The following is a 21,095-nucleotide window of genomic DNA, read 5'->3' on the forward strand; positions in this document are numbered from 1 at the left end:
GGAGAGATCAAGCCCGCAACCCACGCGTGTACACTGACTGGGAATTGAACCAGTGACCTTTCCATTTGCAGGATGATGCCCAACAGAGCCACACCGGCGGGGGCTCAAACATCTACTATAACCTTTTATGCTTTTCCACTACCTAATCCTTGAAAAATGCAAGTTCAAAATCACTTTATCGCTAGTTAACTGTCTTTATATTTCTCTAATAGTTTGCAAGGACAAAGGGGAAAGGGAAAGATTAAAGAGCCAAATACCCAGAGGGACAGATTCCATAAATAATCTAAAACCTAGTATACTTACTCGCCATAAATGCCACGAAGCTTTTAAAACATTACCCCTGTCCTCTAATGCCTTGAATTATGAGAAAAACATTTATGGATTTTAAAATTGTTTCCTTCTGAGCTTACTCTGAGTCTTTTGGGGGATAAAAAAAGATAAAATAATAGAAAATTACTGTTGCCTGGTTACTTGGCTCTGAAGAGAAATGGAGAAACAGTGCTCATGTCCTGGTTTAAATGAATTCGGGCCGAGTAGCCCTGACAGAAATCCGTCAGCAAACATGCTGTCACATCTGGCTTTTGAAATGTCAATATAGATTCTAGAACCCCAGACTTGGAGAGGACCTTTAGAGAGCATTTGATCTTTCATATAGAAAGAATGACATTTAAACCATAGAATCTCCCCAATTTCTGGAGACCACCAGAGAGAAAAATGTTATCCATGCTTATCCCTAGATTTATTTATTTTCTATTTGTAGAAAGATACTTCTACCCATTTCAAATTTTAGCCAGTCTTAAGTAAAATCTTTAAAACTACCGTATTCTGCAAGCTAATTCCTCCTCTTTGGTCTCTGAAGAATCAGAAGAAAATACCTTGCCAACCATTATGCAACTTTTATAAATGTAGGTTTGGTGAATTTCCCTTCTGCCTCTCTTGGGGGTCAACCTATGAGTTTTATTTTTCACTTACATTTCCCTTTTGGCTTTAACGTTTTCTTTTTCCTCTAGCCTTTTAAAGTCTTTCTTCTCCATAGAGCCCAGAACACAGCAATTCGGACTCTCGGCAGGGTCAATCCAGGCTGTTTTCTACACGTTACATTTCTGCGGAGGTGTGTGTTCTCAGTACCGTGTCTGCTGCACTGCGGTGTCCTTCCCTTCTTCCTTCCTCCCCTGCGGCTGTCCTATTTGTAATCTTATTCTGTGTTATCACATCTGATTTTCTCCTCAGTGGTACCCACTTAATAGCTGTGTACTTTCTAGCCTATTTTTCCAGATGATGGAAAATAAGTATGTTTGAATCCTTACACAGGCTAGCCACAGTGCTAAAGCCTTGTGTGCATGATTTCATTAATTCATTCAGCTCATTTTATAGATGAAGAGATTGAGGCACAAACAGGTTCAAGAATTTATTCAAGACCTTATACTTCGGAAGTGGTAGAGTCATTATTTGAATCTTGGCGGTTTTACTCCAGTATCTATATTCTTACTTACTAAGTTTGTATTATTTGTGTAGTAGGGTCTCAAACCAATAAAGCCTGGGGGAACCATCAAAAAACCCGAGGGAAGGGAATAATGGTGGAAAGAAGGGGAAGGGATCAGTCAAAAACATGTATGAATGACCCATGGACAACTGTGTGGGGATTGGGAGTGGGGGTTGGGATGGGCAGAGAAGGGCAAAGGGGGAAAACTGGGACGACTGTAATAGAATAGCAATAAGAAAAAACTGTAACCCAACCCGCCCAAACCTGAGAAAGGCTAGGGTTGTCAGATTTAGTAAATATAAGACAGTATACTCAGTGCAATGTGAATTTTATGTAAACAATGAATAACTTTTTAGTATAAGCGTGCCTCATACAGTATTTGTGAGATACTCAATGCTAAAAATTATGTTGTCCCCTGGATGGTGTGGCTCAGTGGATTGAGTGCCAGCCTGCAAACTGGATGGTTGCCATTTCGATATCACACGTTGATAGCACAATGAATTTTGGGTCAGTTAAAAGTACCTCTGCCCTTTGGAGCAGGATTGCAGTGATGTATGGATTCTTTAACATTATAAATCTCTATAGCGCCGACCAAGAATTATCCCGTGTTTACAAATGAGTTTGTACTGTTTCTGCATTGACAATGGGATACACAGGGTCTGGCAGCAGGAAGGCCACTTGAGTGCGGTAATAATACGGGTGTAATCATTTATAGTTTCAATTCGAACATTTCACCTAAAGTGTCACATAGTGTCCTTGAATGTGATATATTTTTTAAATTATTTATTTATTTTTAGAGAGAGGGGAAGGGAAGGAGGAAGAGAGGGAGAGAAACATCAATGTGTGGTTACCTCTCGTGCCCCCTACTGGGGGCCTGGCCCGAAACCCAAGCATGTGCCCTGACTGGGAATTGAACCAGTAATGCTTTGGTTCACAGGCCCACACTCAATCCACTGAGCTACACCAGCGAGGGTGAATGTGATAGTTTTATGTTACAGAATTACACGCATATGATTTTGTAATAAAAGATTTTATAATAAAAAGCGGCGTTATTGTGCCAGATCCAGTATATTCATTTGAATATATTTTTAGGGTGACCTTGTACTCACTCACTTGGCAGGGATATTTTATTTCTTATATCACCTATTCTACTATTAGCTAGTGCTAAATTTCACTTTGATAAAAAAGTAAATACAAAGACTCAGTTAGTAAGACTGAAAATAAAACTAAGACATGAGTTCACATCTTCAGTGTTGTCCAAAACAATTCCTGTAGCTCTCAACTCAAGGCAATCCAGCAGATCATTCATTTACAGAGTGGCTCATATAACAAGAATCATTTTTCAGTTACAAAGGGGTCATGAAGCCCTCAGGGCTCTTTGAAACTAGAACTAGTTTGATTGATCACTTGCTCACATAAAACTAGAAATAAAAAGGAATGGAAATACAAACACAAAATGATTGACCATTACCTCTGTTATAAGAAAACATCAGAAACAGTGGCGAGACCCCTAATGAGCAGAGTACTGGTCAAGTTCTTGGACACAGGGTAGCCACTGGCCAAGATACAGACTGTCCCCCAGTTATGATTTTTTGACTTTATGATGGTCACAATGTCAAATTTGATTAAAAAGTAGATTTTGTGTTAGATGATTTTGCCCAACTGTAGGCTAATGTAAGTATTCTAAACATATTTAAGGTAGGCTATACTAAACTATAACGATCGGTAAGTTTTGATGTATTAAATATATTTTCAACTTAATATTTTTAAATTAAAATAAAAAAAATCGTTGCCTGTGGATACACTTATTGATTTAGAGAGAGAAAGGGGAAGACGGAGAGAGAGAAACATTGATTGGCTGCCTCCTGCACGTGTCCTGACCAGGGACCGAACCTGCAAACTAGGTATGTGCCCCGACAGGAAATCGAACCTGCACCTGTTCCGTGCACGGGAGGACGCGCCAACCAACCAGGCTGCATGGGCCAGGGCAGCTCAATGAGATTTTCAACTTATGATGGGTTTATTGGGATGAAACCTCATCATAAATTGAGCAGCATCTATACATTTTATCCTTGAACTCAAATAGATAATTCAGTAAATATGATCTTACTTTCATTATTTACTCTCTATAAATGATAAACTTATCAGGGTTGAAAGACAGACCCATAGAACTTGCAACAGGGCATTTAGGAAACGTCTTGTTTTGGATCCATATACAGTAAGTCCTCACCACTGTCCACAGGTTCTGCGACTTTAAGTCAAATGACGTCGGATGAAACTAATTTTACAACAGGCTAACTGACATAAACAAGAGCTGAGTTCCTATGGCATCTGGTCGATGTTACAACAGAACTACGTTGAATGAAATGATGTTTTTTTGAGGACCTGCTGTATTGCTAAAATTCAGTGATTTTTTTTCTCCCTCAATATGACTGTAGATCTCTCCAAATTTATTTTAGTCATATAAAAATTATTAACAAACTTTGGTTTCCTTGCAAACATTCTGTCCTCATATAAAAAAATGATTAAAACCAATACTGAATATGAATTACTTCTGCAAAGTTTAATGAGAAACATTCAACCAAGGTGGCTTCTCCTTGGAAAATTCTACAAAAGCTGAATTATATAAACAGTTACTTATTTTGATAGAAGTTCCACTTATAAATAGCAGCCGTGACTTACTGCCTACAAAACTGCAGGCTGTCACATCTTATGTTACGTGTTTAGAATTCCAATGTTAAGCTCAGATTTTCTAGTGTGTGCTAAAGAAGGTCACACAGGTAGATTGGTTAGTTGTCCCATGCTAAGAACACAGCTGACTTCCATGATCTTACCATTCAGGCAGGTACAGACAACTGCTGATCTAAACTAGTGGGGACTACGACATTTATTTTTTGTTTAAAGAGGAAGCCACATTAACATCGAGAGGGGCAGGGCTGCAGGACTGCACTGGGGCTCTCCCGTGATCACAGAGGACCTGGTACAAGAGACACGCTGTCACAGGATGTTAGTGTTAAGAGACTTTCAACATAAGAACCTGAACAAACGTGCTACTCCAAGGGACTGAGATACCCTTGCTACTTATTCAGTTGTAGTGAAGTAGTGTTTTTTGAGGCCTAGGTAGCAGGTCTCAGAGTAGAGGGAGCAGACACATATGTAAATTGGGGGGGTGGACCTGACATATTGTTCCTAGCAGGTGATTAGTGGCACTGAAGTGGGAGGAGGGTGAGAACGTGTTAATGATGGACACCCTACGTTGGTCTGGGGAGACTGACTGCCTTCTGTGAGGACTTTGGAAGGTATTCAAACCTGCCACTCCCAGGAATATTGGGCTGCTTGTAGAAAAAGTGATCAGGACCAGTGGTTTGAGAATTCTAGAGGCAAAAGTTAGAAAAGAGAAGGGCAACATTTGAATTAAGAAGAGTTAACATTTTGTTTCTTCCTGGGCAGGCAGAAAGCTCCCCAAACTTGCTACTTTGGAGAAAGCTGGCCCAGTTCTGGGGCCATTTGACAAAGTGGAAGTCTGAGCATGGGACCAAAAAAGAGGCGGGGATCTGCGCCACAAAGTAGCATTCACAGTTCCACCGAGCCAGGGGGTGGAGGGTGGGGTTTTTCCGGGGGAGGGAGACAAGGCCAAGTCCTAAACCAGAGCTTGTCATGGAGATTACCAACCTGCTGGTACGTTAACTCCAGAGAGCTGTCTTCCGCTGAACAATCCGGTACACAACTCAGGGACTGTACAGACTGTCCTGCCCTCAACTCTGATGCCAGGATACGAGAAAACCTTTCTCTCGTGTTCGTGCTCCCCTTCCCAAATCTCCCAGAGTGACCCAAACTTTTCCTAATTAGGAATGAGAAAGAAAACATCAGAACAGATTTCGATGCCGCTGCTTCAACCCAGGGACTTGGGCATGGACTCGGCCTTGCACCCACATCTGTCTCTGGAGACTGAAGACTCAGTCTGATGCCTGTGTGGCTGCCTGGAGCCTTGGATTTAAAAACAGACATGTCCCTGCACCAGACAAACCCCCAGCACAAGCCATGTACCATAAGATTAGGAATGCTTTTGGATGACCCTCCCTTCTCTTCCAGAGACTGTTCACTGACCAATCTCCAGAACAATAAAAAGAACTTGGCCTCAAGGAACGTACAGAGTTTGCCAGGCAGGTACCTTCGTTGCTAACAGACATAACGATCCCACTTTAGTTGCTATTAAGACACTTGAGTTGTTTGTTCCTGCCTTCTTGATGCTGACTGGAACCAACAAGCAGATTGAGAAGGAAAACAATCCCCAAATTGCAGAATAGGTGAAGAGTTTTAAAAAGAATCATGTGGTGAAGACCAGCCCTGGCTCTGACACTGGAGTCAGAAGCCACCACTGTAGGCTCAGGGCAAGGAGGGCAGCAGGTATAGAAAAGCTGGCCAAGCCCAGCACCCGTTCTTCCTTATGAGGGCCCACGAAGTGCGCCTCTAGAATAACTCGCGCCTGCACGGACAGAACGCCAGGAAGGCCAAACGTGCTGCAGCTGTTCGCCCACGGCTCTCCTGGCAAACGGACGGACGAGCATATGTCTGCTCAGCTGTGAGCCCCACCCACAGGCATTTCCCACCTTGAAGGCGGGGGTGAGAGGTCTGGATGGCGTTTTCCCGAAGAAGGGAAATCAGACCATCCACAGGCAACACCCTCTCTTTCTCCCATTCCTTATGATAGCATCCTTAATTAAGTCAGCTTCAAAGGACTAAAATTAATGCCTGGAGGTCAAAGGTCAAACCAATGGTTTACAAATCTTAACAGAAGTTATATAACCTATGTCCCTGAATAAAATCCCCAAATCATCAATCCCTGCCCTCCCTTCCCAGTGGAATAGATTTAAGTCCTTTTCTTCTTTTTCACCACAATAGTGGAAGACAAAGAAGCTAGTGTGAGAGGGAGGAGCATCCTGGCTCGTCATTAAAAAATAAAGATCTCTTTCTCTGAGTGTCACCTGAGGCTGTATAAAAATTCTGTTTCAGTTCTCCTCGGTGTCTGCCTCCAAGGGTTCATCTTCTAAGCTGAAACTCAGCTTGTCAGCTAGTCCCTCAAACTGCTTGCCCAGACTGCCGGCAGAGTCCACGAACATGTTCGGGATGTCTTTGCCAAAGTAAATCTTGCTGTTGGAAGCAATGGCCTTGTACTTCATCAGCTGTAGATATTCAGGGGTCAGCTTTAGCTGTAAAAAAAGGAGAAGGAAACGAAGGCTTAGGTGGAGCCTGGTGAGGGCGAACTGTGGGTGGCACCCCTTCGCTCGTCACGAGGAGAGGGCCCCTGTCAAAGACATGTGCTCCTGCTACTTCTCCTGGTCTGGCTGTTACATCAGTAACAGGGTAACCACTTCTCTGAGAGAAAGTAACCACGGATTTTCAAGGCCAGCGCAGCAAGAGTTTTAGGAGTTTCTGTGTTTAACACAGACATTGCACCTCCACCGAGGCGCTGCTGAGAAAAAGGGAAGTGCCTGCTCCACACAGTGCGGGAGTCACTTCCGGCCAAGAGGGGCTTTGGGTGGACTCTCAAACAGTATCAGCCCAAACGCAAATGCACATTCTCTTGAACAGGCGGCCCTGGGCACGTACCTTATTTGCTTCGGCGATTTTCATAGCAGTGTAGCACTCAGCGTCGGCCTTCGCCTTCTCCCGGGCCAGGAACGCAGCATCTGAGGGGGAGGATGCAGCGGACCGTGGTGCGGAGACCACCAGAACACTGGGTCTGGTGCCTGTCCCTTTCCCTGATTGCCTCCGGCCTTGGGGAGATGGCTTCCTGTCCCCCCACCCCGCTTTGGTTTCCTCATCTGTGAAATGGGGGAACGAGGGCCTTGCCAGCATCTCCCCGTGGTGGGGACCAGTCGTGAGGAAGTCTGTTGCCGTGCCCAACACCTTTTCTTTTTCCTTTCTCTGTTTTTGCTGACTGTGAGGTCAGCAAAACCTATTTACTTTTCCCCAGAACACCCTCTGTCTTTGCAGGGAAAGGACTGACATTCAGGCTGAATGCTACCAGGAGCACTATCACCTCTATGGACACATTTAATCTCCATTTGCATGTAATTTTAAAATGGATTTAAGTTGCCTCCCGCAATGCTTGTAAATGGAGAAGTGGTTCAGCTAAATGGCCCACATCTCATTTGACAGCATTGCTGAGAAAAGCAGGGCTGCCCAGAGACACTTCCTGGGCACTCTTCCTCTGCGCTCTTCCTCCTTTCGTGGCTCCGCGTCCGGGGAGGGACCCTGCCTCAGTCGCCAGTCTGTGCTTTCCACCTCACCCCTCTCGTGCTGCACGGCAAACGCAAGAGAGGCCCAGAGAAAGTGAGTGCAGCCAGAGGCAGGTCCACCCCAGCATCGAACATCGTAAGCATGAAATAGTTCAGTTCCTCTCAGTTCCTTTTCTTTCCACCAATCATTTCAAGAAGCTTTCTAATTAACAGTGGGTAAGCTGGCACAACTCTGGGAGAGTTACCAGCTATGGTCTGGGCTAACACCTGTCTGAATTAAGACCTGTTTAAATTTCTACTATGCAAGCAATATACTTCCTCAATCTGCTGAGACTAGCTCTCCACCAAGGTGATGCACATTTCTGATATTTACTTCCTTGCCTTGGGAATGAGGCTGGTCTCATATGAGTAGCATCTGCAGCAAAAGGCCTGGGAAGAAGGAGCCTGCAGTCTGGCGGGAGTTCTGGCTGCGTGAGACTGACTTACCTGCCCTCAGCACCTGATGACAGGTATTTATAAGAAATAGAAGTTGCTGTTTTGCCGAGTTCCCTAATGAGCTGCTGATTTGTAAAATCTTAATTGGCTCCTCGATAAGCCCCTGCAAAGCCTGGCAAGCCCCGTAATGTGTACAACTGGACCCAGCGTTTTGGAGCCTGAAGCTGGGCCTTGGGGCCCCCTTTTCGTCCTAGAATTTGCTTGATACTTATACACCACCCGAAGGAAAAGGTGAATGGTGGGAATGAGGTAAGAGCTGAGGGGCAGGAATTGAAGGTGAATGATATTCAGGAAAGTCAGCAAAGGAACTCTCTCCGGCTCCAGTGTTGCGGATGTGCAAACGTGTCTTCTTCATACCCAGCTTACCATGTGCAGGGTCCCTGCGAGCCGACTCAGAGGCCAAAGCTATGGTGTTTGCCGACTTCCAAGGAGGGCGTAGGTAAGGCGTGGGGGAGAGGGCTGCTGTTTTGGCCTCGTTTTTTAGTTTACTTCCAACGCCAGACTGTGAGCTCAAAGACAGCAGGGACTGTTCAATATCCCTTTTGCTAATGCCTAATGTAAGCGCGCCTAGTGGCCAAGAGCTGACATTTGTTGAGTGAATGAATGCTCCCCGAAGTGGAAAATTAACGCTAAATCTCCCCCACAGTGAAAGTGCAGAGAGAAAGTGAAGCTCCGAAGAAATCGAGAGATCTTAGAAGAAAGGTTAAAGGGCAAAGGAAATGACGTTTTCACCCCTTTGCCATGAAGTGGGGTCTGAGGAAAATTCAGGCATTCATTGCCTTGAATTTCTTACCTTCAATTTCTGAAATCTTCTTCTCGGTCTCCTTTTCCATCACCTTCTGTCCATAGGTGATTTCTGCAACCTGAGCCACTTTTTCTGCCTCTGTATGAATGGAGTTGAGAAAAGGCTTAGAGCTCTGATACTTCAGGAGTTTGACCCAGTTTGCCTTTCGCCTGAGCCCTGGGGAGTGAGCGTGGGTCAGATCAGACACAGGCCCCAGAGGACGACCAGACAGGCACCCACGGGCCAAGACGGAGCATCCCAGTGAGCACAAACCACGGCATCAGTGCAAGACAGTAACTGGGGAGACGTGGGCCCAAGGGAGGAGTCATCACTCCGATGAAATCAAGGAACAAGCGCTAACCTCTCTCTTAAATCACAAGGGTATTTCTCTTAAAGGAATATTTTAAGGAATGAGGTACTCTCTAAAAAGTTTATTCCAGCCACGATAGTCTAGTGTGGTGGTTAGGGACACAGGTTCTGGAGCAGAGTCCCTGGATCTGAACCACAGTCCCACCACTTTGCTTGCCATATGACCTTGGGCACATTATTTACCCTCTGGGCTTCACTTTCTGTGTTCCAGCTTAGCCCAGTGAGGTTAAAGTAAGTGTCTCCCTTGCGTGCTAGCTGTGAGGAGTGAGAGGTTTTGCACGTAAGAGCTCAGAAAAGTTCATGGCTCGTAGTAAATGCTCGGTAAGTGTTGGCCATCATCATTATGAGTGAACAGTAAGGGCTCCTTTCATTTAAGATATATGCGGAAACCTGAACTTATTGCCACTGGCCCCAGTCTGACAACGTCAGCTTTGCTTCTGGGAGTCGAAGAGCCCCTCGTACAAGTGGCCAGGGTTTGTAGAGCCCCGTGGTCATACTGTGCCGGAGGCTGCCCGCCACCCCAGTCCTCTGGCCTGAAAGGGGATCCGAGAACCACGTCCGGACCAATGAGGGCCTTCTTCCGCTCTGTCTCCGCTTCTTTTTCCACCACCTTCTGTTTCTGGGCGGCGATGAGCAGCTTTGTCTTCTCGCTTTCCCTGAAGGGGAAAAAAGTATGCGGCGGTGAGGTCGCTGTGCGAGAGCTTCTGAGGAACTTCGCTGTCCCCTGGAGAAGCCGAACTCTTCTGCTGAGAAAGGGGAAACTCAGACTTCTTCCTGTCTCCTGGTTGTGGTTCAATGTCCCGGGTAAAAGCAGATCTGTTGCAGACATGGCTCACCTCCTCCTCCTCCGAAATACCTCATTTGTGGGAAACAGCATAATTTACTTCAGCAAAATGCCCCTGCCTGCCCACTTAATTGTCTCTGCCTCCTATCTTCTTTGACGTGAGCCTGAAGCACAGACAAGGCCCCCGGTCCCTCTAAAAGCATCACTGCTCCAGGGGGCTTCTCCGTGCCACTCAGTCACAGACATGGAGCCCAGGTGACAGTACTGGCACGCCTGCTCCACCCCACAGTGCCACGGGCTGTGACAAACACTCAAGATGGGAATGAAAGCCTGGCACAAGTGAACGCTGGGGTGGGATGAGCTGGGAGAGAGTGGTGGTTACAGCTCAGGCGGAGGATACTCACATCAACTCGTAGTTTCTGCGGATCGCCTCAGGGATATTGGGCTTCGTCACCCGCACAGCCTGCAGGAGGGAAAAGACAGCAGCTGACGGAAGTCGGGGAGGTAAGGGACCTAAGCAGCTCCCTTTGGTCCTTGATCTTCCTGCACAGAAAGGACATCCCTTGAAGGGGGAAGGGGTCTACCTTCATCAGGGGACATTCCATGGTGGCAGTGCTTACCTGGATGACAAGCCCAGGGGCCATGGAGGTCAGGTCCTGTTGCAAAGCCAGTTTGAGATTTTCATCAATCTGATCTGCAACCCGGAAAGACAGGAAAAAGGGGTTGTCATGCTTTCTAGGCAGGAGGAATGAAGTAAAGCTAAAATACCTGCTGGAGAACGCATCTCCCAAGCAGAAGGCCTTCCCTAGGCAAAGTGCGTATCACAGCTCAGACACCGGAAGTGCCCCAGCAAGACTTTCGGGGAAGCCTGCCTCCGCAGTCCCTCTACATAGGCCCGACATGAAAGTCTCCTTCTGCTGTGGTCTCTGGACAGAATCACCCAGGCTGTTGAAAATATCAACTTCCCCACAAAGGAAACAGTTAAAAAAAAAAGAACTAACAACAATTGTAGCACATTTTTTTTTGGATCAGACAGCAGCCTTTCTCCAGGTAACAGGAGCAAAACAGAAGGCTGGCACCCGGTTTTCACGAAGAAAGAAGATGGAATGGCTATGTTAGGTATTTTGAAAGGAGCTGAGCACATTAAATCTAACAATTTTAAATGTTCCCAAAAGAAAAACAGATTCTGACGTCAAGGTAGCCCCAAGGAAGACTATTTCCATTAGGATCTCCATCAAATAACACAAGGGGAAAATAAAAATTTACAGTCCTGGAAATGAGCCCAAGTCTTTTGATGTGTTGTTTGCTTTGGTCCCGACTCCTCTGCCTGGAATTCGCATGTGAGTCATTTCACAGACAAGTGTAGGAAGAACTAGAACCGATCCCCCTTCTAGCTGCGGTCACAGGACCGCAGCACCAGGCTGCCTTTTCTGGCCTAAGATCCTAAGTAAGATCCCAGAAGGGCACCGACAGAAAGACACCATGAAACCAGGCTGGGGCATCTGAATCCATCACCTCCCTCACTGTCAGCTGCCATCTGCTTTAAGTGGCTATTCTTGGCCACTTGTGCCCAAATAGGAGCCTCTGAGAAACAGCAAATCTAACTCCTGCCTCTTATAGGTGCCCAGACTGAGATCTACAGAGGTTGAGATGTGCTCAAGCCTGTTAGTAGGCAAAATAATGAACTTGCTTAATTACTATGTTTTGATTTTTAGGGCTTAAAACGGTACCTTTTCAATCGTTGTATCAGTGAGCAAGGGGTTTTAACATTTCCATGTACTGGATATGCACTCACGAGGCTCTCAGCTCTGCAGGAGAAATGCCCATAAAGGCAGGACCTTGTGCCTGACACTGGTCTAACAATCTGATGGCTAGAGATGAGCATTACGTTCCATAGTTTCTACTCTAAATGGGACGCCCATCAGACTTTAAGTCAGATGGCCTGTACCCTCCATAAGTTATTAATCACAGTCGTTTATCAGACCAAGTTATATCTGAGTTGAGGTAGAAACCTGTGGCCGTGGGCTAGTAACTTTCTAGAAAAATCTGAAGGAAATATTTTGAAAGGTGGTTTACCAGAGTAACACTGGTGATAAGTTGTTTATGTTATAGTTATGCTAATGAATGCCGGCTAAGATATATTATTAAGTATACACCAAGTTCTTCAGGTAAACTTTTGAACAAATACTAGGTTACACACACACACACACACACACACACATATATATATATATAACATATATATGTTACATATATAGTATATGTGTATATATACACACATACACATTTTAATCCTCACTGGAGGATAAGTTTTTCTTCCATTGATTTTAAAATCTATTTTGTTTATTTTTACAGAGAGGTGAAGGGAGAAAGAAAGAGAGGGAAAGAAACATCAAGATGAGAGAGAAGTATTGATCGGCTGCTTCTCATATGCCCTCTGAATGGGGACTGAACCTGCAACCCAGACATGTGCCCTAACCGGGAATCAAACCAGCAACCTTTTGCTTTGTGGGATGATGCCCAACCGAGCCACACTGGTCAGGCTCTTCCACTGATTTGAGAAAGAGAGAGAGGGAGAGAGGGAGAGAGACAGAGAGAGAAACATCAACTGGTTGCCTCCTTTACGTGCCTGACCAGCGTTCGAACCCGCAACCTAGGTGTGTACCCTGACGAACCCGAAACCTTCTGGTGTATGGGACGATGCTCCAACCAAGTGAGCCACCTGGCCAGGGCTGGATAGTATTTTCATAAAATGGGCAAAGAAGATGCAGCAGAGTGAGCAGGGATGAGAATCATGCAGTCATGTTCAAAGTCAGGGCCAGGGGTGCTGAGAGGAGGGAACTACAATAGAAAAAAACCTTGATGGTTAAGGAATAGGATTAGAGATTCTAGTCTCTCCTTTATGGATGCAAATATATTCTTAGCAAAACGGTGCTGCTGACAAGACCGAACTTTAAAAAGAAAAAAATTTCAAAGCAAATATATTTCCCAGTGCCTCTGTACAATACAAGAAACTATATTTCATTAAGCTACCATGTTGATCTCCAAGGCAATAAAAAATTTTTTAATGCAAAACAATTTCACATTTTAATTTCCTCTTCATGGCAATTAGAGATCCTTTGTTTTTTGTTGTTTCAAATGCTTTGAAATGTACAATTAATGGTACAAGTTGGTAAACAATAGCTAGAGAGAAAATAAGTGATATTTTATAAAGTTCTGTTTGATGTTAAAAAATAGCAAATTTAACAAATTTTCCCTAAAAGCACAGTGAATTCAAACCTAATAAAATAATCTAAACCTGCCCTGGCTGGTGTAGCTCAGTGGATTGAGTGCGGGCCTGCGAACCAGACAATCGAGGTTCGATTCCCAGTCAGGGTACATGCCTGGGTTGCAGGCCGGTTCCCTTCAGGGGACTCATGAAAGGCAACCATACATTGATGTTTCTCTCCCTTTCTCCTTCTCTTCCCCTCTAAAGATATATAAATAAAAAATATTAAAAACCCCCCACAATATTAAAATAATCTAAACCCTATAGAGTGAATTTATATTCATTTTCTACTGCTGAAAATTAAAAGTGATTCTGATGGTTTCTCAAATCTGAAACAGCGCAAAAGGCTGTTTGCTTAATTAAGGTCATTGGCAATGTCAGTGATTCTTTTTTTCTTTTTTAAGATTTTTTTGTTTATTTTTAGAGAGAGGGGTAGGGAGGGAGAAAGAGAGGGAGAGAAACATCAATGTATGGTTGCCTCTCATGCGTCCCCTACTGGGGACCTGGCCTGCAACCCAGGCATGTGCCCTGACGGGGAATCGAACCGCGATCCTTTGGTTCACAGGTCCACACTCAATCCACTGAGCTACACCAGCCAGGGCTGATTCCTCTGTCTGTCTGTTCTAAAAAACATTCTCACTCAGGGTCCTTTTTACAGAGATTCTTGGGGAAAAATCACTGTCTAGTCCTAGTATCAAGAATAGTTGTGCTATGGGCTGAAAAATCCACTTACTTCTAGCACTGGTAGCACTTCTAGAAAGCTTCTAGCAGTAAGTTTATAACAGAACGTTTTACCACAAAAGAGCTATAACAATTACTGAAATGTTTTCTTTCTTCGTTGCTAAAGTTAGGCTATGTTTACTTTGACTAGGTAAACGGACAAGAAATGTCTACTTAAGTGTGTGGATCCTTTTAGTTTTTCCTATTCATCTCCATAGGTATAGGGTAAACAAACAAACAAACCCCCCCACAAAGGTTCTGGGAACTGCAAGCAGCTCTGGTCCTTGTCCCACCTGTAGAATTAAAGGTGAGCCGTCCCATTCCCCTCGGCCTTTTTGGGTGTCTCTCACTCAGTGTGACGTGGTGGAAAGCACACCAAGTGAGGTCCCCACGAGGGAGGTTCTGGCTTCAGCTGTTACCAACCAGCTGTATGACTTTCTCTGCGCATCGGTACCCTTATTTTAAAACAAGGACGTTGGGCTGGATAATCTCTAGGGTTCCTCTAGAACTGAGCCTGTCTCTATTTCAGAACGAGGCTTTAGGGACCATGGAAACACAGTCCATTCCAGTCCTCTGATTCGGGCCAGGAGTGAGTCCGTAGTCCACCGTCACTCCTGCGCCCGAAGCTCCGCCACTCTCTCCCTCTTCCATGGTCACTGGCATTTTTGAGGAATGCCCCCTCGTGACCAGTTCCTGAGCACTGGACCCTTTAACCCCTCTGGCCCAGCAGCGCCCACCCGCCCCCGTGGGTAGCTCAGAAGTAGGCAGTGGGGGAGGAGGGCTGCTAAGGCGGGCTCTGAGCAGAAGAGACTTTCTTACCAAAGAGCTCAATGTAGACCTCCTGGAGCGTATGCACACTGCAGAACTGGTTCAGTTCGTGGTGGATCTTGTTGAAAATGAGGGCCTTGTCATAGTCAGCCGTGTAGTTCTTCACTATGTCATACACTGGGTGGGGAGGGGGTTCAGAACAAGAGAAGGCGACAGTGAAGGCTTGCTCGGATGGAGCAGTTTTCCCTTCCTGAGGTGCTGTGACAGACACTGGGGTGGCATGCTGGGGACAGTAAGCTGGTGGGGGGGGCTCAAGTGGAAAAACATACCTGCATTCGGGACCAGGAAGTTCACCACTTCGATTCTGTCAAAGTAGATCATCACACCACCACTGTGAGAGGAAGGATGGACAAAGAGGTCACTAAGGAGCTCTGGGGTATAGTGCGGTCTCCTAGGTGACCTGACACGCGACTCGGGGGAGAAGGAGCAGCGTGCGTGAGAGGTCGGAAGGCACATGGCTCTACAAGTAGGAGCTTCCGAACTTACAGCAAGAACACAACCTCCCAAGAAATCACACCCCCTAATTCTGCAAAGGAAAAAGCAAAACATTTGACATACCAGTAAGAAAAGAAAGAGTGGTCTGTATCTTTGAATCTGCAATCGTTTTGACAACAACGATTGAAGGAAAAAGACTAAAGGAGGTCGAGGAGTCTACAACATAAAGGTCGCGTGGAATCGGGGGCCGTCTCCTCACGCTGTCCTCACCAGCGCGCTGGTTCAGCGCTCCCCCTTTCCTCCCACTAGTTGTTAAACGGAAATTTCAAAGACACAGAAAAGTTGAACTAAAACCCATTTGCCAACACTGAAATTTAACCGTTGTTAACATTTTACCTTGCTGATGAATCTACTTTTTTCCTCTGAAATCTTCAAAAGAAGTTGCACTCGTGATACTTTACCCCTTAACACTTGGCAACATCACCCAGGTGTCATGATATTCTCCTCCAGAGTCCCAAAACCATTCCCAAAGCTAAGAAAATCAGCAGTAACTCCTTAACGTTACTAAACTCCCAGTCACTCCCATCTCCTCAGTGATTCCTATTATGGACTGAACGGTGTCCCTCCCAAACCCCTATGTTGAAACTCCAACTCCCATTAGAGTCGCTTTCTCCTCTAATGTACAGACAGAAGGCCATTTGAGGACATAGCATGGTGGCCATCTGCAAGCCAGGAAGACAGGCTTCACCAGAAACCAACCCTCAGGCGCCTTGAGCTTGGACTTGGAGCTTCTGTAACTGTGAGAAAGTAAGCTTCTGTTGTTTAAGCCATCCAGTCACGGCAGCCCAAACAGACTAACACAATTTCATCAAGTCTTTCACGGCTGTTATTTTTCGACCAGGTTCCAATTAAGGCTCACCATCACATTTGTTTGTCTTTTAAGTTTCCTTTTCACCCCAATGCCTCTCCAAATACAACTCTGTGCCAAGATGAGACCCATTATCCTGTGGGGCGTCCCAGTTCCGGGTCTGCCCAAATGTTTCCTGAGGTGTTTCCTTTGTGACTCTGTCCCAGGTTAGACCTTCTTTCCTTTTCAGCGGCCCTCTGAGGCCCCCGTAGTGATGTTATCTTTGGATTTCCTGCCGCTAAGGCCCCAGCCCCCTTGAGCCATTCTCTATAGTTAGTTATACTAAAGTTATCTTCCTCTGTGAAGACATTTATCTGCTAAAAACCTTTAGAGGATCCTGACTTCTAACTGAAAAAGTCCAGACTTCTCACGGCATTCGAGGCCTGCCCAAACCCAGCTTCCGTGATTCTCTCTACTGCAGCCCACCACCTAGTAGAATCAGAACACAGGGGGCCAGTGGTCAGGACACTTGGTAAAAGCAGGGGGTATCTCCCTGTTCACCGTCTCGTACTGCAACCAGCCCACCAGCCCTTCCTCTCATTTGGCCTTAACGGTTTTATTCCAGGCACCTTACCTAGTCCCGCAAGGTACATTCTTCACCTCATCTGTCTGCAGTGTGGTCTGGAAACAGAGGAGACATACAATGCTGTAGGACCGGCAGTGACGAAAAAAGTAACTGAGTTTTGGAATTCTGAATGGTCTTGTCCTTGAACATCTATTTGGGTTGAACTTTGTCTCTGACAAACATGAACACCTTTCCATCTCCTCCTGAGTAACAGGGTGTGAGACTGACCAAACAAAGGTGCCCAGCCAGCTTCCACTGCAAGTGAACCACGATGTGAACGAGCTGCGTAGAAATAATGGTTTAGTGAAAAGGGCCCTGGACTAGGAATCCTCAGATCTGTGTTTATTTCTACCTCTTCCATTTACTGGTCTTGAAACAGATTCCTTACCCTAACCTGTCTCCGCCTATGAGACCTGCTCAGCCCATTCTCAGGATTACTGTGAGGTCCAAATGAGATAATGTGTGGGCATGTGTGCACTTTAAAAACCACACAGCAGAGTTCATGGCAGAAGAAACTTACAAGGAAAATGCTGAGGAGGTGTCCCAGGATACTGGCCACACTTCAAAGACAGCGGGTCTGAGTTAGCTAGGCTTTAGCTCTGTCATAACTAATCCTACTCCTATTTGAGATGTCATTTCCCTTCGCTAAGTTCAATGTCCCTTGTCCTTCCCAAAAATGATGTTCACGTCTCTGAAATCCAAATAAGAACCAGCGAAATGACCATATTCTGTTTCCATCTACCTTGGTAGCCTGTGATGTAAAACACAGACACATACACCCTACTTGTCCTTCTACACATTCAAAACAGATTCTTCTCTGGTTTTGTCTTGAAGTGAAGAAACAGCTCCCAGTTGGGGCTGAGAGGCCAAGGCAAGGACCCCAATCAGCTCTTTCAACAATCAAATAAAGCTCTAGAGTTAATGGCTCATGGAGCCTCATTCTTTATACATAAAACTGATCCTTAAATGATTCCTTGGAAAGGCAGTATACTCGTCCAATGGCTAAGTAATGCCAAATCATGCATTAGTCACACCCCCAATCTGCAGTTGTCCGGCCCTACTGCACAAGCCCAGTACACACCTGCACAGACTTATACGATGTGATGAAAGGGAGCATGAGATGGAAACCAGGGCCACTGGTGGAAGTCAGCAGGGCGCCGCCTCTGCAGAGGAGAGAGGGAAGTTCATTTAGCAGGAGGTACCTTTCACGCTGATACTCTTTGGGCAACGTTCCCCAAAGTATAAATGTTTAACAGAGAGTGACAAGTGGCAGAGCCATGTCCACAGATCCCTCTCTTCCTCCCAGGTGGACCTAATATTCTAGGAAGCCCAATGCTTAAACATAAAACCACAATTCATGCTCTTGCACTGAGGAAAATAGGCACATAGGCTAAGTGGAATAAAGACAGCAGCATCCCCAGCTATACTCGAGAGGAAGTCTGTTTTACTCTGTAGTAACCGTTGAACTTGTGGCTATCCATTGAGGCACTTAAATCCAGTAATTCAGTTATCAACTGACTGCACTAATGTTGGATTCCAGTGACATCGACACCAAAAGAATAATTTTAAGTACACTTTACAGATCATTTTAACGTATTTTTGGCAGTAGAGTTATCTTTCTAGTCAAGTTGTATGTAAATGATAATAAAAAGCCTTTTTTTGGTGACATATAAGCAGAAGGTAGGGAGAAATAATTAAAGGGGTATAAGAAACCCAGAAACAAGCATCATAAGGCACATAATAAGGTCATAAAGACTTTTAAAAAAAGATTTCATTTATTTACTTTTAGGGAGTGAGAGAGGGAAGGAGAAAGAGAGGGAGACATCAATGTGGGAGAGAAACACTGATTGGTTGCTTCGCTCACGCCCCCAGCTGGGGATCTGGCCCACAACCCAGGCATGCACCCTGACTGGGAGTCGAACCAGTGACCCCTCAGTTTGCAGGCTAGCACCCAATCCACTGAGCCACACCAGCCAGGGCAGAAGAAAGTCATAAAAACTTAAAGCAAAAAACTTGGTTATGGAAGTTACTAAAAGGAAGGTAGCCCAAGACTTTTAAGTGCTCCTTGATTAATATAAATCTAGCTGCAGGCTCGTTCACTGTTCCTGAAATGTTAATTTTAAAGAGTAGGTGCAAATTCACAGAGCAAGGCTGCCTTCTCCAGTTGCCTTCAGGAACTGGTCCTCATCAGAGGCAACCTTGTGGCACCAAGCTGCAGAGAGGGATGTAGGAGAGAACAATGTTTCAGAGATAATCTGCAAGGAGCACTAGCTACCTTCAGTTTTGTCTCTAAATCTCTATATACACTAACCAATCACCATCCATCAACTTAGAATGCTAGACTTGAGATTTACAGTTATGTGTGTGCCTGCACACATACAACACGTGTTTCCCTCCTCATGGCCACCAACACAAAAGCTCAACCTGAAAGACGTCCGTGTTCAGTAAAACCTACACGTAGATATTCAGCAGAACCTGCTCTGCCCTGACTAGGAAAGAGTCATTTAACAGGAAGCTGTGAGCTTCTCCCTGCCTCTGCCTTACCTGTAATAGACCCCAATATGTCCCTCTTCTATCTTGTGCACAGCTGAGAAGAGAGACGCACAAAAGAAACTGGCAGCCACAGCCACAACTGCTCCCAACTGAGCCATCCGTGAACCTTTATCCTGGGGGAAAAGATACGGGAAAACGTGTTCGGTCTGCGGTGCAGCGGCCAAGCTAGGACAGCCACAGTACCTCACCAAGCGGAGCTCGCTGGAGGCGGCTCCGATCCAGCCCGCAGCAGCATGAACCCGAGGTTAGATCTACAACTCTTTTCTGTCCTTGCTCCCAGGCACCATTCCCATTCCTTAATCGTGGAATTCTGTTCCCCAGCTCGTGGAACGGGCAGTGGCTCCAGCTACTCCCCAGGGAGAACCAGTGCCAACTGGGCAGCGCTCAGAACGCAGCCTTCTCTTCCTATGAGCACGAATGGGCCATCCCTGGGCCACTCACATTTAGTAAAAGGAAAAAGAGGCAGCTGCAGTGTGTTGGCCCAAATTACAGAGGAAGTCGAGTGACAGGCAGTTGTGGCTTGTAATTCTGGTCAAAGCCTCCCCCGGTCCTAACTGCCTGCCACTTCAAAGGAAACTTTGAATTATTTATTCTTTTGGAGGCTGCAGCGACAGAGGCAGCAGGCGTAGACTCTTCGCTGTCAGGCGAAGAGTTCCAAGGTGGGACTCTCTGGCCTGCTCCCAGTTACACGTTGGGCCACAAATGAGAGAGGGCTCTGAACAAGAACGCAAGCACACTCCCTCCCACATTCCTGTTACTTTGTACCCGACAGGTCCCCAAACCCATGGTTAGAGAACTGGGGTTCCCCAGGTGGGAAGATTCTGGACTCCTGGGTCCAACTGCGTTCGGGCACCAGGATGTAAAAGAGTTGAGATCTAGAGACTTATTTCCCGAACACTGAATGATCTGGAAAAAGTAGGGTAACTGACACCAAAGTTCACGGTAAGGCGTGCCTGGGCCAACCCGCGCAGGGCGTGGATTCTGCCTCCTGGATCTAAGAGAAGTCGGGCGCAGACACGTGCGAGGCGCTTATTTCACCGAGGCGGCCTCCAGCTACGGATTTGCAGCTGCGTCCTTCTCCTCCGAGGTGGTAACCCCCGCCCCACCTCGCGCCCTTTCCGAGAGAAGGTCGCGCATCCCAAGAGCTGTGGGTAGGAGCCGGGGCTCCGGGAGCCTCGGCTCGGTCCCGCTCGGGAGCTAGGGACAGAAAGAGATTCTGGAGAGAGGGGTGGCTCTCTCGATCCTGAGGAAGAGGCAGCTGGCGGAGGGCCGGGGAGTATCACTCCTCAGCGCGGCCAGAAACCGCAGCTAGGCCCAGTGCACGCACTAAGGGGCGGGGGCCGCGTACCCGGCTGTCCCTCCAGGCGCTCCGTACTCGGTCCGAACCCCCGAGCAACCGCAGAAACGGCCACACCCCTCCGCCCGCCACTTCCTTCCGGGTCCGTCGCTTCGATGACGCCTCAGTTCACGCGAGACCACACCCCCTTACCGCCCTACTTTGTTAGCTCCGCCCCCGCGTTCCGAATGGTCAGTGCCCGCGGGTGGCCGCCAGGGAGCGCCAGCGACAAGGGTCGGGCGGTCAGGGATTTGGGTCTAAGATTTCAGGGGTGGCGGTGGTGTGGATCGCCTGGGGAATGATCCCGGGGAGGGCGCCAGCGGTGC

General features: G+C 46.5%; 1 protein-coding gene across 4 annotated transcripts; it reads right to left on the reverse strand.

The window, feature by feature from the left end:
- Positions 1-1,395: 1,395 nt before the first annotated feature.
- On the reverse strand, positions 1,396-20,866 carry ERLIN2 (ER lipid raft associated 2). Of its 4 annotated transcripts, none has more exons than XM_037166901.2 (12): positions 20,782-20,866; positions 19,425-19,546; positions 17,962-18,043; positions 16,890-16,936; positions 15,243-15,304; positions 14,965-15,090; positions 10,778-10,851; positions 10,562-10,620; positions 9,938-10,029; positions 9,014-9,103; positions 7,094-7,173; positions 1,396-6,693 (listed from the first exon to the last, which is right to left on the reverse strand). In XM_037166901.2, exons 2-12 carry the CDS (start codon positions 19,529-19,531, stop codon positions 6,493-6,495), a joined length of 1,020 nt encoding a protein of 339 aa, XP_037022796.2. In that variant the 5' UTR covers positions 19,532-19,546; positions 20,782-20,866; the 3' UTR covers positions 1,396-6,492. The 4 variants fall into 4 exon arrangements, with proteins under 4 accessions (XP_037022796.2, XP_037022797.2, XP_053515931.1 ...); XM_037166902.2 differs by lacking the exon at positions 20,782-20,866 and adding an exon at positions 20,387-20,769; XM_053659956.1 differs by lacking the exon at positions 20,782-20,866 and adding an exon at positions 20,363-20,769.
- Positions 20,867-21,095: the final 229 nt, after the last annotated feature.

Source organism: Artibeus jamaicensis, unplaced genomic scaffold (genome assembly GCF_021234435.1).
Source record: "Artibeus jamaicensis isolate MK-2021 breed Jamaican fruit bat unplaced genomic scaffold, CSHL_Jam_final scaffold_833, whole genome shotgun sequence".
Classification (NCBI taxonomy): domain Eukaryota; kingdom Metazoa; phylum Chordata; class Mammalia; order Chiroptera; family Phyllostomidae; genus Artibeus; species Artibeus jamaicensis.

Bases quoted from the DNA above. Each gene is read 5' to 3' on its own strand.
- ERLIN2 (XM_037166901.2), bottom strand. From the start codon at position 19,531: ATGGCTCAGTTGGGAGCAGTTGTGGCTGTGGCTGCCAGTTTCTTTTGT. The intron at 18,044-19,424 runs GTAAGGCAGAGG...TCTCCTCTGCAG, and splicing joins CATATTGGGGTCTATTACAG to AGGCGGCGCCCTGCTGACTT. The intron at 10,852-14,964 runs GTAAGAAAGTCT...TCCGGGTTGCAG, and splicing joins GGTCTACATTGAGCTCTTTG to ATCAGATTGATGAAAATCTC.